At 41.0% G+C, this 19,851-nt stretch overlaps 1 protein-coding gene across 1 annotated transcript in view; it reads right to left on the reverse strand.

Annotated features, from left to right (window-relative positions):
* Window positions 1-8: 8 nt before the first annotated feature.
* Window positions 9-19,851, reverse strand: part of CEMIP2 (cell migration inducing hyaluronidase 2) — a 93,678-nt gene continuing 73,835 nt past the window's right edge. Inside the window, 6 exon segments of the mRNA XM_027773434.1 lie at window positions 9-361; window positions 725-825; window positions 3,676-3,830; window positions 7,931-8,029; window positions 13,503-13,722; window positions 16,270-16,452. Of these exon segments, the coding sequence (XP_027629235.1) occupies window positions 165-361; window positions 725-825; window positions 3,676-3,830; window positions 7,931-8,029; window positions 13,503-13,722; window positions 16,270-16,452 (955 nt within the window). The 3' untranslated portion in view covers window positions 9-164.

Consider the following 19,851-nt stretch of genomic DNA (forward strand, 5'->3'; position numbering starts at 1 on the left):
TGGTATCAAAGCAATCACTTTACTCTCTTTCTTGTCTCCCATTTTTTTATCCAACAGGAAAATGGTGCCATTGGGTTAACAGTGTCATTTTAAAATGCCATAAATTAAATAAGTTAGTTAGTTCACATTTTCTTTTCCCCCAGCACTTAAATTACAGTTAGTCTCTAATGTGCTTTTGAAGCTTGTTTTAACAGTTCCAGGTCTCTTCTGCGAACAGTGACAGTTCTGGGACAACCATATTCATCCAGCTGCAAAGGTATGAATTGTTCGAGCACCCCGAGGCCCTGTCCAGCAGGACTGGTAAAGAGCTTAGTCCACGATGGTTTAAAGTTTCCGCAGAACCCCAAAAATATGGTACTCCCTAAAACAAAAACCAACAACAATAAAAAGTAGAATGTGTACAGCTACTCGTTCCAGCCGATCAGAACCCATTCCGATTATTTATCACGTACGAATGAATGACGGAGGTGATGAAGTTGAGCAAAGCAGTTAGCTATGAAAGAACTCCACATCAGCACCCTCCTCTTACCCCAATGACAAACCACAAACCACATCCAACACACTTCCTCTAGTGTGGAACCACCACACACCACCCCCTTATTTCTTAATGGTACCCACTCCTGCAAAGCAAGCCCTTAAAAATGGTCTGGTAGCTAAATTCCACCATAAGAGTGTATACGTTGCTGGCCTCCTAGGAGCTTCATAGACTCACGGGAATACAAACCTTTGTTATAAAGATGAGCTGGTTTGGCTAATCCCAGAGGTACTAATGAATCTGAATTCAACTGCTTTATTTCTCCTCTTGTGCTCAACAGAACAATAGATCTGTAGGTAAAAATCAGAGCTCATGTCAATCACACCTCATATATTTTAATACCTTCCTGAATAGAATATAATACACAGAAATAGTAGATGAAAGCAGAGCTCGGAAAAGAAAAAAGCCTAGATGCTTTGTTTTTTAAGGTGGTGCTGGCCACAAAGGTTTAAAATAGTTATTATTATTATTATTTTAAATTTTGCTTTAGGGCACATGCACTTACCACAGAGAAAAAGAAAGTGAGAAAGCAAGTTGCCAGGTCTGGGACTTGAACCACAGTTGGCCATGTGGGAGTCCAGCACCTTAACCACCCTGGCTGGCACCTGCTTGCCCCCCAGATGCTTTTTCACCCCAGCTCTTACAAATCCTCATTCCCTTCCCCACTTGGAACTTCTCATGCTGCTATTACAAGGGGTAAAATGCAGGGAAACCAGAGTAGGAAAAAACAAAATCGAGAAGTCCAGAAGCCACTCAGGTAAATGACCTGGTGGGCTTGGGGCACAGCTCTTTTACAGAATAACTGATTGTGACATGGGAGGATGCTTTTGTTTTAGGTGCTTTATTTATCTATTTATATTCTATTTATCTGATTATTAAGTAAATGGGTAAACACCAATTCTAAAAATAAACAAACAGAGCCTATTCTTGCTTGAAACTGCCATCTTTATGATGCAGTCAACCAACACATGTAATCCGATCTGCTTATAGACTCTCAATTCTCTTGCCCTAATCGAGAAAAAGAAAGTGAGAAAGCAAGTTGCCAGGTCTGGGACTTGAACCACAGTTGGCCATGTGGGAGTCCAGCACCTTAACCACCCTGGCTGGCACCTGCTTGCCCCCCAGATGCTTTTTCACCCCAGCTCTTACAAATCCTCATTCCCTTCCCCACTTGGAACTTCTCATGCTGCTATTACAAGGGGTAAAATGCAGGGAAACCAGAGTAGGAAAAAACAAAATCGAGAAGTCCAGAAGCCACTCAGGTAAATGACCTGGTGGGCTTGGGGCACAGCTCTTTTACAGAATAACTGATTGTGACATGGGAGGATGCTTTTGTTTTAGGTGCTTTATTTATCTATTTATATTCTATTTATCTGATTATTAAGTAAATGGGTAAACACCAATTCTAAAAATAAACAAACAGAGCCTATTCTTGCTTGAAACTGCCATCTTTATGATGCAGTCAACCAACACATGTAATCCGATCTGCTTATAGACTCTCAATTCTCTCTCCCTAATCTCTCCTCTATCAGCATTTTGCTGTTTTAATTACGCTTTCTGGTTTATTTTATTGTAATATCTAATAAGACAAGTCACTTTTTTACTGTGATTTGTTTAAAAATATTTTACTACTTCGCCAAATGCATTCTTCCAGATGAACTTCAGTATCAACTATCAAGTACAACAAGTAATCTATTGGAATAATAATGGAAATGTGTGAAATTTACATTTTAATTAGGAAGAGTGACATCTTTATAATATTATTTTTTCCATCCAGATATAGGGTCACTCTCTTTGCATATCCTTCAGTAATGGCAGTAATGTATTTTCTCTTTCTCTCTCTCTTTTTTTTTTTTCTTTTCTTTTTTTAGGTTTCTGCCATAGGGTGTGTGTGTGCTCACCAGAGAGAGACAGAGAGACAGAAAGTGGGAAAGTGAGATATCAGCCTCCAGAGGAGATAGACCCACCACAATTCCCTTCTCCAGTCTCCTTTTGGGGTTTTAGACACATGCCTGGAGTGATTTTCAAGCTGCAGAGTCCAGGAATCAAACCATGATTGGCCATGTGAGAATCCAGTGCCTTAACTACCATGCCACCTGCTGGCCCCAGGAACTTATTTTCTTAATATGAGTCTTAATATTCCTTAAAAGTAAGATTCTCAAGTTTTACATGGGTGTGGCTCCTTGGTTTACTCTTTCTAAATTAGCAGTGACTCAATTTAGAATATCAGTGCAGAGGACTGATCACAGCAGGCCCGGCCTTCAATCAGTCATAATTACCCAGGCCAATCTCTTGCGATGCCACGCACATGTGCATGCACACCCTAAATCAGGACCAGATGAGGAAAAGGAACAAAAATGATTGTGGCATGAGTATGCCCACTGTGGCGGGGTGTTTTCTCTCTGACAAGTACATGTGCCCCCTGGCAATTAAGAAAAAGAGAGACAGAGAGACAGAGACCACTCAGCCACTGAAAGTCAATGTACTCTTCTCCAGTATGTCCAAGCGCTGGGATGGTGCCCTCCTGTCACAGTACAAGGCTGTAAAAAAGTGCATCCGTGCAACACGTGGCCGTGAAGGTAAAACTGCCTCCAAATGGTAATTAGCCTTCTGCGTGAACTGAGTACAAAGTAGACCCAAAATATACTGCAGAGTAGGACAGTGGGCCCTGGCAGCAGCACAGCAGTACAACATAACTCTGTGAGGCTGACCCATACGCGAGGGTTCTGGGTTTGAGTCCAGAGACCTTCTTGTCCATGTCAGGCACGTGCGTGACTCAGGAATGGCTGAGGCTGGGGATGGACTGTGGATGGACTGTGGCATGCTGACCCTGCTCGGACTGCTTAGTAGATCAGCAATGTTCCAAATAATGAGTTTTTCTTCTTCTAAGAGCTCTCCCACCATTTGCAAAAATCTTCCAATGTTCAAATTCTGCCAGTTGTCAACAACGGCTTATCAATGATAACCAACTTAGACCACACAGCAGTACATCTGAGGTGAGAAAGGAATGAATCGACTTTTTTCAGAGCCCTGAAGCCCACCGAGTAGACCACAGAAGCTCTGACTTAACCAGGTGTTATCTGTTTGAAGGACTCTATTTTAAGATGGCTTGTTCCTGATACAGAGCAGACTGGGCCTACCTTGGAGGGATGCTGGTTTTTAAATACTCTTCCATGTGACTGATATCAGCAAGAGAGAAAAACTTCTTTTCTGTCAACCGGAATGGGACGCTGCAGGCATCCACAATGAGGAGAAGGACACCCGCGCTCCGGAAGGTAAAGTCGGTGCCGTTGACCTGCGAACATAAAAATGCCTCTGCCATTACCACAGTTTCAGGAACATCTCCCGGAGACTCATCTCTCCAGCCCCTTCTTGCTATCTGCAAAACCCATGATTCATATTATTTTTCCAGGACCCAAATCTCACTTATTCCCCACCAACATGTGAAACTGTGTCAGTGTTCCCATAGTCTCTGTCTTGACTGATCTCAGCTGACTGGGTAAGATACTCTGAGCAAGACACGACAGCCCCCACACAACTAAGCTGAGTGACTCTCTCTGCAGGGCCTGAGCCCTTCATTCTTACACACTCCAGGGGTGAAAGCTTTGTAAGTTAGTGATTAGATGGCGGCCTCAGGATCACAACTCAGATTGCTCACTAGGTATTATATTAACAGGGAAAAGAACATACATGCACATACATATGTGTGAAAATATGAGGAGGCTTAATAAAGCTGGTGGAAAGATGGAATGGTAGTATGAGTTTACTTTTATGCAAAAACAAAAAAAGCTGAAGTCCATAGTTTTTTGACAATCCACAAAGTACCCCAGAACCTGTTGCTTAAAGGAAACACACAACTTTTCATGAAAACTAAAGCAATGCTATGAGTATGAACTATTTGAAGACCCCAGGTATATCACCCCTTGACTCACTGAAACTTCCCATCAGAGTTTAGGTTTACAAAAGCGTAGAAGCCCAGGGACCAGAGGATGGTATAATGGTTATGTCGCTGGACTCCCATGTAGTCAACTGCAGTTTGAATCCCAGACCTGACAGCTTGAAATTCACTCTGGGTGTGTGTGCATGTGTGCCCCAAAACCCGAGAGGATATTGGAGAAGGGAGTATGGTGTGGCCTCTGAGGGCTGATTTCTTGCTTTCTGTCTCTCTGTGTCTCCGGTGAGCACACACTCCCTACAGCAAAAAACTCTCTCTAAAATGAAAACAAAATGTAGTAATTTTACTGGGATTTAAGCTACAAGGGGTTACCACATTTTGTTTCAAACTTATTGTGAGCTGAACTCTCCTAATCATCTACTTTAAATTAATGACTTTTGACCTTTTCATTAAAGGAGAATTCTAGATACTTTCAAAAACTAATAGCTCAACCAGAAAGAAAGAAAAAAACTGATTGGGCCAAACACTAATTTAACATAAATTCACTGTTTTTGTTTATAAATTCTAAATGATATAGGCTAAAAGCTAATGAAGAAGAAATGTTCTCACTTCTATACCTATTTTTGGTTGGGGAAATTATGGTAAACTCATTTTATTTCCAATCACTACTGATCTCATCAGAATTCAAAACAGAATTTTAGCTATGTTCAAATTGCTCTAATCCAGTAAATAGTTCTTGAAGTACTTGAAGTAAACTTTTGATTTTTAGAGATTTTTGCTATAAAAGGCACATGCGCTTGCTGGAAAAAGAGAAACAGAGAGACAGAAAGCAAGAAATCACCCCCTGGGGGGATGACCACGGTGCAATCTCTTCTCCTCCATTCTTCTCTTGGGATTTTGGACACATGCGCGCACATACAGGCACAAGTTCTAGCTACCAGGTCTGGGATCTGAGCTGCAGTCAGCCATGTGGGAGCTCATCACCTTAACCACTACACCACCTGCTGTTCCCCCTGAAGTAAATTTTATACACTGAAAGACTAGAAATGATTTCTTTATTTTTAAAAATCAAAATACTTAAAAATTGAGTTGCATCTAAGAAAACATATGTAATGATCCCCAACACATGCAAACTGTCCTTATTTAAAGTGCCTTTCAAACCTGTTAAAAGAAACACAAAACTTTTCATGAACACTAAAGCAGTGCTGTGAGGATGATGCCCAGGAAGGAATTTTCAGGTAATGCATGTGCAAAGTATTAGAAATAAATATGACAAAACACGGTGCTCTGTGGCTGATCTAGGGTCCCAGGCACCCAAAGTGCAGCAATGGCGTCAGTGCCTTTAGGCCCTGGAGCATAACCTGCCTGGGATTTGTTTTGTACCTTCTTCAACGATGCAGTGAGCTTGGGAGTGGGGAAACCCAGCACCCACCTGCTTGCTCCCCTACTGCAGCTCCCACTGGATTCCCTGAGTAGGCTGGGAGCCAGCTGCACCAGGACACTGAGCTACCAGATCTCATGCCCATCAAAGATTATCACGAACACGTTATGGAGTAAAGGACTGCTAGCAGGGGGACAGGTATCACTACAGACTTGGAGAATCTTTGTGCTATACTTAAGTAAGGGATATTCTTAAATCAGAGTTGTTAAGCAAGATTTAAATTCTGAAGCTAGATGGGAGAGGGTACACAATACTATGAAAGAATGTATTCTGTATCTCTGAAAAATACTTATGATGGCAAATTTCATGTTATGCATAGTTTACTATAGTAAAGACAATTAGAAAATAGTAAAGTAAAATTTTGTCCACATATATGAGGGGACTTCAAAAAGTGCGTGAAAAATAGAATTAGAGTATGAGTTTATTTTGGCGCATAAAGTTTTTAAAATCCATCCAGAGTTTTTGTTATGTGCCCATGAACTTTCTGCAGACCCCTTGTACATAGATTTGTGACTATGTTGCTCATCACTGAAAAAGACTGAGCCTCTAATGTGACCATGTGAAACTGGGTACAGTTCCTGGGGGAGAATTAGTTGGATGACTGGACACCTGTTACCCTAAAAGGTCAGTATAGGGGGCACCCAGATCAACCAGATTTGGGACAGACCACAGGCTGAAGCTGGGTTCCCAGTGGCTAACTTGACTGTAAGCTCCAATTCTACTGTTAGCACTAAGATTCATGTCTACACTTCTACCACTCACTCAGAAAAGACAAGCAACACTTTGTAAATTTACTTTTTTCAAAACAAACAAACAAACAAACAAAAACCCAGGAGATCGGCAACCTTAAAAAGCCAAAAAGATGGAAAAACTTTCATTTCTTTCCCATATCAAAAACAACTTGGAAGTTTATTTTAAGTTTCAAAAGATAAGGTTAAGTATAGTTTCAACATATTGACTGCCTATGGCAATTGTTTTTAACCAAAAATGATTCTCCTCTTCAAGAAATGAAATGAGTAACATGGAACACTATTAGTGAGTGGAAACTAATGTGAACAAATTTTAACATTCGCCTAAAAGTAATCAGGAAACACAAACTACTCAGGAAAAAAAAAAAATCATATGGGCCAGATGGAGGGATAGCAGTAAACATGATGCTCTCCAAGGCAATCCCACGTGAGAAGGTTCCTGGTTCAAGTCTAAAGATCTCTCTGAGTGGCACTGGGACACTGTTAGGATATTCTGTCTCTCTCTCTCTCACTTGTTTATGGAATAAATTAATTTAAAACAAATACTTGGGTTTAAAAACCAAGAAAATAAGAATAATTTATTTAGAAAATACAAACTTTGAGGCCAGTAGGTGGCATGGTGGTTAAGGCACTAGACTCCCACATGGCCGACCATGATTCAAGTACTAGACCTAGTGGCTTGTTTTCTCACTTTCTCTCTCTCTCTCTTTCTTTCTTTCTTTCTCTCTCTCTGGTGAGTACTCATGTCCTATGGCAAATAAAAAATAATAATAATAAAAATATAATTAAATAATTTTTTTAGAAAAACCCCAGGAATTTTAGAATGTGTCTATGCTCTGTCTATTGTATTGCTTGCTACCAGTAATTAAAATCTGGTTACAAACCAGTGGCTACTGCCAGAAGCAATCTATATCACCAGGATGGAAAATGTAAGCAAGAAGCTTAAGCCATGTACATATCCACTATGGCCTGAATGCTGTGTCTCCCAGAATGCAAATGCTAAGTGAATGATATCTGGAGGTGGAGCCTTGGGGAGGTGACTAGGACCTGAGGATGGAACCCTAATGAATGTAATTAATGCCCTTACAAAAGAAGCAAGAATGACTCATCCACGCTTCCATCCTGTGAGAAAGTAGTGAGACGCCACCATCTATGATCCACGCAACTTTCCCAAACTAACTCTGTTGGTGCTTTGACCCTGCCTCCAGAACTATGGGAGAGAAAATTCCATCATTTATTCCATCCACCCCGGCGATGGCATTTTGGTACAGCAGCCCGAACGGACGAGGACAGCACCAGATGGTACTTACAGAAATAACAGAAGGGTCTCCGCGCTGAGTTTCTGCTTTACCGGGTGACTGGAACTGCACGGGGAGGTAGCTTTTATGAGGATCACTAGTGAACACCACCTAGGCGGGGAAGAAGTTCCATATTTATAGTGACTGCATCTTTCTTCCTCAGCATCCTCAAAATAAACTCACTTATATCAAAGCCAGCGGTGTTTTTCTCTGCACTTTTGCACATACTTCATGATCTGGAATTCCATCTTTTCACAGTCTTAATTCAGTCACTGTCACGGTCCTCATTTTCTATGAGAGCATCAGGACAGTCATGACAGTTTTCTGTGTTTTCTATGCAAAATGCATCTTGACTTTCCTCAAGACCCAATAAAACAACCCCAGTTTCAAGTAAGCATAAAGTAAAACCAATTCAAAAAATGACTGAAGGAATGTGCTTCACAGTGGCCTGACCTCGTGGGCCTGGTGCTTATGAGAGCCAGATTACACATGGCCAACAGTGGTTCGAATCCAGTGGTTCATAAAACACGTCAAACTCATGTGCATGTGTGCCCCAAATCCTGACAGAATGGAGAAATGAAGACAAGATTAAAGTGTGACCATGCCCCACTGGAGGGGGTACATTTTTTTTTTTTTTGAGAGGTTTTTTGATATAGGGCACGTGCACTCTCCAGAAAGACAGAAAGAGACAGAAAGATAGAAAGCAAGAAATCACGCCCCCAGGGGGTGATGGCCATGCCGCAATCCCTTCTCCTCCATTCTCCTCTTGGGATCTTGGGCACGCACGCACACGTGCCTGGTGAGAATTTAAGCCGCCAGGTCCGGGACTCCAACCGTGGTCGACTACGTGGGAGTCCAGTGACATAGCCATTACGCTAACTGCTGGTCCCTGGGAGGTGCTTTTTTCCCCCACTCTCACCCCCAGTCTCTTTCTGGAAAGCGCATGTACCCTCTGGCAGCTTTTTAAAAAATGTGTCTGACAGGTAAATCTTTGTCATCATTTCATACAAAAATAGGCATGAATCTTTTTAAAAGTCCTTTTCAGTCCAGTCGTCCTGAATTGGAAATCAGCCCCTCTAGGACTGAGGAGAAAAGTTTAGATAACAAGGACTACCCCATTTGAAGACTTTCAGTGGCCTTGTACGTGACAGGGTCTCTGCTCCTCTCCAAGCCCTGCGCAGTGTCATAAATGGGGCCATGCTTTATATGCAGGCCCCTGTTTCTCTCTGTCTGCCACATTCAGCAGCAGGCCATTCTCCCACTTTCCTACCAGGGTTTGTCTTATTTCCTGACACTGTCTTTGCCAATGCCGTTCCCTTCCCGAGTGCTCTTTTTCTCTTTTCCTTCCCCAGATTATTCCCAGTCTCCTTAAAAGCTCTCTTCTCTTTCTAAAGCCCTTTTAGCTCTCCAACGATTTGCACTTAAAAGTACATTGTCAGGCCAGATAATAGCATGGAGGTGAAATAGACACCGTGAGGCTGACTCATGGGGAAGCTTCTGGGTTTGCATCCAGAATCCTCCCTGAGTACACTGAGCATATGCTCTAGGGATGGCTGGAGCTGAGAGTCAAGACCCTACTGAAGACTGAGTCGATGGCTTGATAGTTAAGACAGCAGGATCCTACATGGCCAGACCCAGCAGCTTAAGGAAAATGCCAGCATGTATGTGTGTGTGCCCCAAATCCTGATAGAACAGACAAATGCGTAAGAGGCTACGGTGTGACCATGCTCCAATCTCCCTCTATCGGTCTTCACTGGCGAGCGCATATGCCCTTTAGCAAAATTAAAACAAAAAACAGAACAAAGACCATGTTGGGGTTGTTACTGTTTTTTTCTTACTCTCTTGCTCGCACAAATCAATTTTTAAAAAGAGTTCACAGTTCATATAAATACAAGGAAACTTTAAAAAGTTCATGGGAAAGTGGAGTTAACTACAAGTCAAGTTTATTTTTAAATCCATCCATAATCTTTTCATAATATGCATTTCCATAAACTTTTTAAAAGAGCGCTTATAGATGTCAACCACTTCCACTGCAAGAACAAATAATCACTGCAATACTAAGCTGGATATTTTATTAAAGTCTCAGGTTTGGGGGGGGATCAAAAATTAATGTAATTTTTCCTATTTATTTCTAATATACATTATTTGGTTTTGACATTTAGAACAAAAACACCCAGGCTGGTCCCGTCACCCCTCTGTGGCCCAGGGAACTGGATCCTACGTGGCTGACCATGCAGTCTGAATCCCCATCCTAGTGGCTTTGAGAGCACACCAGGTTCATGTAGGTAGGCGGCCAGGGTGCCCGAAATCTTGAAAGGAGGGAGAGATGGAAGAGAAGAGACTGTGGCATGACCGTGCCCCATAAAGGGGTGTTTTTCTCCCTCTCTCTCTGGTGAGTACAGACATTCTTTGGCAAATAAATAAATAAATAACATTCTCAAATTTCCAAAAAAAGTAATGTTCCCAGATATCGAATACTTGCTATTGCACAAATTCAATGACCAATGACAAATTCAATGACTTTTTGTTTTGTTTGTGAATTTCTGCTGTAGGTGAGTACACTTGCATAAGACACAGCCAGAGACAGAGAGAGGGAAAGTGAAAAGACACCCCTGAGGGGTGACCATGCTGCACTCCCTTCTCCATTCTCTTCATGGGATCTGGGCATGCACACACATGCAGCCAGCATGTTTTTCAAGATGCCAAGTCTAGTACTCAACTGCATAGTCAGCCATGTGGAATCCAGCCATCTTAACCACCAAGCCACCTGCTGACCCCAATAATCAAAATACTGATTAAAAAAAATGAACTCTCGAGGCTGACAGGAGGTGTGTTGGTTAAGGGCACTGGACCCCTATATGGCCGACCACAGTTTGATGATCAGATCTGGCGGCTTGCTTTCTCACTTTCCCTCTCTCTTTCTCATTCTGTCCCTCTCTGGTCAAATTTAAATAAATAAATAAATAAAGTTAAATAAAATAATTCTTAAAAAAAAAAAAAGAGCTCTATTTAATGTTTCATGTGCGAAAAATAAAGAACAGGCATACAACTACTTAACAGGCTAGCCTAGAATATTTCCAATGACGATTACATTATTTTTTACAATATAATATGCATTATCTTATAAATCCTATAAAGTATTTTTAATAATGAAATACTTTCTTCAAAAACGTAGCTTGAGATTAGACCAGAAAATGTACTTCACAAAGATGATTCTAAAAGTGTCACTTTTAAAAAAGCTAACTTATTTCCTGAGAAAGAGAGAGAGAAAGAGAGAAAAAGAGAGAGGGAGAGTTGGATTCTCAGCAGGATCTTCAAAACAGGATCCTGCAGCCAGCCAGGTGAGCCCAGGACTTGAACCTGGAGTCTTCATATATGGTTTCCAGTATTGTGCAGCAGAGCCCCTACTGCCTGCATCCCATGGTTGGGCTTTGAAATGTCACTTTAACAGTCAAAATATCATATGAGACAGGCAAAAACCTATATATCCTTCTTCACATACATGAGCTTTATATGTGTGTTGGGTTGCTTGGGTTTTGATTTTACTTATATTTTAGAATAGAGGTGGCTCAGGGACATGAGAAACACACTGTGACAGTGAGGTGGCATTAAAAAATAATTATTCATCCCAATGGGAAGTGTAAATAAATCTTTTCCTCTCAGCTCTGCCACAAATGGACAAAGCAAATGAAAAAAGAAAAAAAAGGGGGGGGGCTAGGAGAATAAAGAGCTTCTCCATGTGCAGAACAAATTTTATTTTCTCAAATTGTTTAGAATGTTAAGAAACTATTTAAGTGGGTGCCAGAGGTGGCTCAGTAATTAAGGTGCTGGACACTCCCACATAGCTGACCATGGTTCGAGTCCCAGACCTGGTGGTCTTGCTTTCTCACTTTTTCTCTCCCTCTCTCTGGTCATATTAAAATACATGAATGAATAAAGAAAATGAAATAATTCTTAAAAAAAAAACTAAGTGTTTTCTCCATATTAATAGGCAGTATGCTTTTTTGTGGCAATTTTTGCTTTTTAAAAAATCCTCAAGCCAGCTGGTGGCATGGGGGTTACAGTGGCTAGATCCCACATGGCTGACTGCAAGGTCTGAGTTCCGGACCCAGCAGCTAGAGGGACACACCAGGGGCATGTGAGTACAAGCCTGAAATCCCATAAGGTAAAATGGCATGACTATCCCCTAGGGGGGTGCTTTCTCTCTCTCTCTGTCTCTGTCTCCAGCAAGTGCACATGCCCTTTGGCAAATTAAAAAAGAAAAAGTCTTCAGTGGAATGCAAATGAACATATAAGAGACTCCCTTGCAGGCCTCGTTAAGGCACACACCGCTGAGCCTCAGCCCGCGCTGCTTGTTGAACAGGACCGGGCAGTGTCCGGACACCACACTGAGAGACATTTGGCTTGCTCACATCTGTGTGTTTAAAGATGAAACAGAATCAGGGCAGTATTAGCTCTAGGGTTCTTTTTCATTAAGAACTAGCTTGACTGCATCTGGACCCCACGTGTATGCCCAATTTTAGCTCATGCTTTGGATTTACTTTCATTGCCATCATTTCTACAGATCCAGAGGTGGCCATCTCCTTGAGAATATGTCTAGAGAAGCATTTTCACTTCTAACCAGACATGTGTGTGTGTGCGTGTGTGTTTATATATATACATTTTGGTCCTTTCCTTTTCAGTTTTACTATAGGGCACAGTCCTGGACACCCCACCCCCCTTACCCCGAGAACACCAGTTTCACACACGTGCCCATAATCTGGGCTGAGTGAGATGGGGGATAGATCATGATATAAAGACCCTGTTCGAGGTACATATCCCTCGCTAACAAAAATAAAATAAAATAAATTCTCAATATATGTGTATATAAAAAAGGAAACAGGGCCAGTGAAGTGGCATGGTAGTTAAGACAGCTGGATTCCACATGGCCAACTTGCAAGGTTCAAGACTGGGACCGGATGGCTTAAAAAACATGCTGCTTGTGTGAGTGTGCATAGCCAAATTCCCGAGAGGAGAATGGAGGAGAAGCGACTGCAGTGTGGTCATCTCCCCTAGGAAGGGCTTTCTCACTTCCCCTCCTTTCCTTTCTCTGTTTCCCTCCTGCAAATATACGGTGCCTTATAGCAAATTTAAAAAGGAAACCATTTTTTCTATATATAATAGAATTTTTATATGAGCCACATTGTTTGAAAAGAAATTTCACATGACCAATAAAACAAAGGTATTTTTGTTTGTGTGTGTGTGTGTGTGTGTGTGTGTTTTAACACATCTCTGGTGTATAAACTCAATGGCAATATTGTAACAGGACCACACATCTGAAAAAGAAAAAAGGATGACCTTGATAGCGCCTCTCATTTCAAACCATGTAAAATCCATAGCCACTCAGGGTAAATTGATGTATCATGAGAGGAAAGTATTTTATTATGAATTTGGACTATGGGCATCACAACCTAGGATGGACCAAAATTCAGGAGACATCATCAAGTATAAATGAACAAAGATGTTTCTGAAAAACATGCTCCTAGGCAAAGACACCCACTGGCTTCTTCTCCAAGGCCACAGCCCACTCTTCTTGCCTGTTTACCTGACGGGTGCCACAGCCGTGGCAGGGTCCAGTGAGCATGGACGGCATGGGCTTGACCACGGAGGGCCTCCTGTAGAACCGTGGGTACGCTCTGGCCATGCAGTCACTGACGTCCTTTGAGTCTGTTGCCGCCTGGATCTTGACTCTTTCACATCCCTGAGATGAACAGTAACTGTGGCCATCCCTGTGGCTTTTGGCTTTGAGATACAAAAACAGTAGCCTGCACAGAACAGACACCAATTTATTGGGTATTAGAGTCACTCTCAAAAATTCAGAAAATGCCTCAACTTGCCTCCTGGCCAATAGGGATATTCCTCCAATGAGATAACTTTCCCTTTAAAATATAAATGATAAAACTAATAAAGTTATTTCTCTTTCCTTTCTCTCCTCCTAGGGTTTTGAGTCAAATATAATAATGCCACTGTGGAAAATATTTTGATACTATGGTTCAGTTCTGGAAGAGATCAGATTTGATTTCTGGTTTGAATTAGTTCAATAGGTAATTTGGAAGGATGGAATTTGGCTTGGCTTGAAATTTTCTTGGAAAACTATATTTGTGGTGATTTTGAGAATTTGTAAATAAGTGTGGTTTATTCTTATTTTGTCTTTTTTTTCTTTTCAGTTCATGAAGCATTTTGATTCAAGGTACAAAACTAGAAAAATAAAATAGCAACTCTGACCTGTTTGGCTAAGGCCAAGATAATAGTCTCAAATCAATTCCTGTGATGTTTACCAACAGCAGATGGGCCTGGGGTCTTCCATCTGTACTTGGGCCAAAAGCAGACAGTCCCTCCCACTCTAATTACCCATTACTGCCAAGATAAATAGTAAAATCTAACTTCTAGGCAGTAGTCTAATGTCAGTCAATAAACCCAGTCCTTCGAACTCAAAGGAAGTCAAATTCTAAAGGACTTACACAAATGTGATCGATCCCTGGAGATAACAAAATCACATTTTAATATGAGGTCAGTGAATAAGGCAAAGTTATAAGTAGAGGGTAAAAATCAGCCACTGTCCCAATATCCAATAAGTTTAATATATAAACATAAGGAGCGACAGAGACCCGACTAGGTATGGATTTTTGATATGTAATTAAAATAATCAAAATGAATAGAATTGAAAAGGATTAGAATTTAAGAAGTAGAGGGATTTTTTTTTTTTTTTGGGAGATTTTCACTGTAGGACGCGTGCGCTCGCCAGACAGACAGAGAGAGACATAGAGACAGAAAGCGAGAAATCACCCCCCAGGGGAGATGGTCACGCCGCAATCCCTTCTCCTCCATTCTCCTCTCGGGATCTTGGGCACGCACGCACACGCGCCCGGCGTGAGTTTTAAGCCACCGGGTCCGGGACACGAACCACGGTCGACTACGTGGGAGTCCAGCGACATAGCCATTACGCTAACTGCTGGTTCCCAGAAGTAGAGGGATTTTTGAAATACACAGACCAGAAACTATTTCCCATCTCTTTACACATTTAATCATTATTTCGTGGTCACCAGAATGTCCTTACAAACTTGGGTGTTTTGTTCATTTTTATGGAAAAGCAACTGGGAAAGTGGAAACTCAGTTATGTACCGAATAAAAGTACAGGTTGGTTAAGTCTAGTTAGAAATTGAAAATCAGGAATAATTATGATAGAATTTTTCAGCTGATCACATTGGCTGCTGTGGATCCTGGAAGGCAAATGTACTGTGTCTTACTGAATGGCAAATAGGCACTTCATGAATGAACGCCCACTTCACTCTCCCAGTCTTGCTATCTCCTCCCACTCTGAAATTTTTGCCTTTGCCCAAACATGCCATGCCACGTTCTTCCATGCTTCCATGCACTTATGCACACTGTTGCTTTTGCCTGGGAAACCTCACCCATCTTATCATCTATCACCTCCTGATTGTTCCTCAGGCGTTATCTCCAGTGTAATCCTCTCAGGACATCACTGGTTAGTCTAAGCTGATCTGAGTTACTCCAAAAGGCAGAATGAATATCCCACTATAGAACTTACAGCATTTAAACCTTTTGCTAATTACTTGTGTTGCATGCCCACATCCTTCAATGGACTGAATTAGCAGAAGAAAATGCTTCTTAATTATATCAGGATCTTTGTAGGATCCAGAAAACGGCACATAGTGGGAATGCTAAAGGAAGAAGACTGAGGGAGCATGCCACTTGCTGGAAGAGAACAGGAGAGTGAGCCTACCATAACCCCAAGGCTGAGAGACTGTCCTGGACAAAAGCAGACAAAGCCAACAGGACCCCAGGACAACAGGATTAGAATTAAAAAGTGGAAAGATGCAGCCTAGAGAAAGTTGAAAGCAAATATGCCATGGTTATACAGTGATTCAAAAGAAACTCAGGGTCAGTTTGAGAGACAGATTTAAGTCAGTAGGAAGTGAAAAGTAAGCATTCACTGAACTACAAACTAGATCACGTGTAAATAATCATCTTAAGAGTTGTCATGAAAAAAATTCTTTTAATTTTCCATTGGGCCTACTGGTTGTTCACTGACAGGGATAATTTCTCTCTCTAAATTGCCTTAATAGGCATACGGCAAACACGTTCGACGGATTTCGACTGCCAACTATAATTATGAGTCATTCTAGTCCCCTCTAAGCCTCTAATAGTGATGTGCGGAGAATTACCCACATCAGCTGCTTTTCTAAACAGCCATCACATCACCGTCTATTCTTAGCTATGCTGAAGAACTAGCAATTTTACCATTAAAGAAAAATAGCAATAATTCTTACTCCCTGGTTCCCCTGCATTACCCTGTGCCAGCGTCAAAGTAGAATTTCCTCTCGGACTGCTTCCTCTGTAATTCTTCCAGCGAATGCACAGGCTCATATTCTTCAATTTTGGATAAAGAGCCATTCTGCCGCTGCAAAAATCCAAAGGTAACCTGAAAACTTGTGTTTGATGGATAACAGAGGCCAACTCGAATCCAGTCATTCCTGTAAAACACAATAAAAAAATTAATTACATTTGAGCTGCTATCTTTTTGGTAATATAGCATTGTGTAAATTTTACCTGATTCTCTTTTACTTATGTATCTGCATTGAACCACTAACAATGGAGATTCTGACCCCTGATAACCCAATGAATCATTAGCCTTTTACCTGTTACCCAAATTTCTCATATTAACATATTTATAACCATAATATGGTCTGCAAAAATATTCTTGCCTTTAACAAGATTTCAAGGAATATGAATAGAAGCTGGATAAAATGTCCTTAAACACTCTAAACAGATAATAAAACTAAGTGAGGTGGTTGGGTATGTATTAAAATGGAAATACTAATTAGCCTGATAGTGGAAGTGTATACTGATAAAATCTGAAAGAATGTTTTTGTCTATCAATATGTTTTTATCTTTTGTAATTACATTAGGATAAATTAGTAGTTACACAACTGCTGGGTATAAAATTATAGATGTTCCTAAAGCTTTGTAGCATATAACCGAATTGCCATAATATTTTGTTAATGTCCTTAAACAATTTCCTTTTTATAAAATCATGAAAAGAATTTTTTCCTTTTATTGTTTTCTTTTTTAGACCTTTTCTATGATGATAAATATATATACCATAAAATTTATCACCTTAACCATATTTAGTTTTATCAGCAGCAGCATTAAGTATGTTCACAAGGTTGTGCAACCATGATTACTATCCATTTCCAGAACTTTTCTTTATTCTAAAGAATTTTTAAATAAATATGAAACAGGTTTTTAAATTGTTCAAACAGGTTTTAACCAATAATTCCACTAGAATGTAATTAGAAACACAAAAGATATCAAAGAAAATATGTTCTAAAAGATATTGTATTTCTAATTTTCCCTGCATTTTCATTATTTTACTCAATGACTAAATACATTTTTTATAACTTTTAAAGTGTTATTTCCAGAAGTGGCACTGTAACCAAAATGTATGACTTCTCTATAATTACATTAAGTTTGGAGGAAAAAAAAATTGCCCATATCTTTCTCTTACCTCTGCCAATAATGTAATTTTTAAATAAATTTTTAGCAATTTAACAAGAAAAATATGTTCGACTTTCAAGCCAATGTGAATTTTGAAACTTGCAGGGTCAGCTTTTTTTCACTTTAAAATGTTTTTACTGGGCTAGCAGGTGGTATGGTGGTTAAGGTGCTAGATACTACATGGTCAACCATGGTTTGAGTCCCAGACCTGGTAGCTTGAAAATCACTTGGCATATGTGTATGCATGCCCCAAATCCTAGGAGAAGTGGTTAAGGTGTGGCTATTCACCCCCCTGGCGGGGGTGGTGTGATTTCTCACTTTTCCTCTCACCATCTCTGTCTCTTCCTAGCAAGAGCACACACCTATGTCAAAAACCTAAAAAAAGGAAAAAAAATTTTTAATATTCAGTTGTCAGGAAAGTAATGATGCTTTTCTGCATACAAAAACACAGAAAAATATGTCATGACCTTCCCAATGACTTAATATTTGTTCAAAAATTTACATGGCGCAGGAACCAGCAGTTAGCGTAATGGCTATGTTGCTGGACTCCCTCGTAGTCGACCGCAGTTCGCGTCCCAGACCCGGTGGCTTAAAACTCACGCTGGGTGCGTGTGCGTGCGTGCCTAGGATCCTGAGAGGAGAATGGAGGAGAAGGGATTGCGGCGTGACCATCCCCCCTTGGGGGTGATTTCTCTCTTTCTGTCTCTCTGTCTGTCTCTGTCTGTCTGGCGAGCGCATGCGCCCTATAGTGAAAATCTCTCAAAAAAAAAAAAAAATTTACATGGTGCTTCACAGAACCCTGCATGTCATTTCATTATAATTGCTTATCTCAAATTCATAATCCTACCCATTACAGCCTTTTGGAGTATTGACCATATATGTATGTATGTATGTATATATGTATATGTGTATGTACGTATTTATTATTTGCTATAGGGTACATGTGCTTGCTGGGGAAAGGTTGTAGAATATGGTGGGGAGGGTAAGAAATCACCCTCCAGGGGAGATGGCCAAGGCAGAATCCCTTCTCCTCCATTCTCTTCTTGGTATTTTGGTGTGTCCAGTGTGTTTTTCAAGCCACCTGGTCTAGGACTCAAACTGTGTAGATGGTGGCCACATGGGATCAAGCTGCCTTAACCTCCACACCATCTGCTAGCCCCTGAATCCTGTATGACATTCCTTTATACTCTCTGAGAATCACTTGTTTCTTTCACAGACTTCTCTGTAACTCACTGATAATATCAGGCTGCGATTTCAACAACCTCACCCTGGACACACCCCTCATGAAGACAAAGGACTGAAGTGGGGAGATCCAGTAGGAGGTTGCTGCAGGGGTTTAACCAAGACATGATGGGAGCTTGGGGCTTAGTCACAAGCAGTGGAGGTAGAAGAAAACCCAAATGACATTAAGGAGCTGGAATCGACAAGGTTTGGTTACTGATGGAGTGGGAAGGTAAGGAAGAGAGTAGGGAATAAGTACTGGCATTCAGGCCATGGCTGACTACATCGGAGGATAGAGAAGGGGACAGAAGAAAAGTAGCCAGTGTTAAAAGAAAACAGTAATGATTCAGTTCAGAACAAATGGCAGAGTCTGCCTACTCAGAAAGCACATCTCCCAAGATGTTCACCCACACTTGGAAGAGCCCAACTTAGAGCTGAATCCCTGTATGTTCTAGACCATCTCTGTTCATTTCAACCGATGTCTTAAGGGAATTCTGTTAAGTCAGAGTTTTATGACCTGCCAGGTGAACAAGTCATTTCAGTTTTCCATGTACGAGTCATTTCATGGAGTCCCACAGGCTAAGAGCCACATGTATCTAGGTTGGTTTGCTCCTGCCTTTCAAAAGAGTCCCATTCCACCTTCCCACTTTCACTTTCTGTCACTTCCCTGATGCACTCTATGCTCCCAACACACAGAATTCACCATTCTCTAAGTAGAATAGGCCCTTTCCCAACTCTGTGTAAGGCTGATCACATAATTGGTATCATTTCCTCACTGTAACCAGGCGCAGCACTTTGGCAGAATTACTCATTCTATCCTTTGTTCTCTAAAACATGTGTTTTACTTATCTTATACCTGTCTACTAGAGGACAAGCATTTTTCTCATCTTTACATCAACTTACACATAGTAAAAAAATTAATTTAGGTTAAAACTAGAGCCTTGGAGCCCAGGCTACAGTAGCACACAGGGAAACCCCACTATCTGGAAGGCTGGAAGCCACATGGGAGGCAGAGGTTCAGCTCCCAGGTCAAACTGAACATGCCAGGTGCAGCTATACACACTTGCAATACTAGCTAATTGGGAGGCTGTAGTGGAAGGATCTTGACATAGTGAGAATGTCAAAAGTACCTTTCTCTTTCTCTTTCCCATGTG

The sequence above is a fragment of the Tupaia chinensis genome, unplaced genomic scaffold, assembly GCF_000334495.1.
Source record: "Tupaia chinensis unplaced genomic scaffold, TupChi_1.0 Scaffold000354_1, whole genome shotgun sequence".
Lineage (NCBI taxonomy): Eukaryota > Metazoa > Chordata > Mammalia > Scandentia > Tupaiidae > Tupaia > Tupaia belangeri.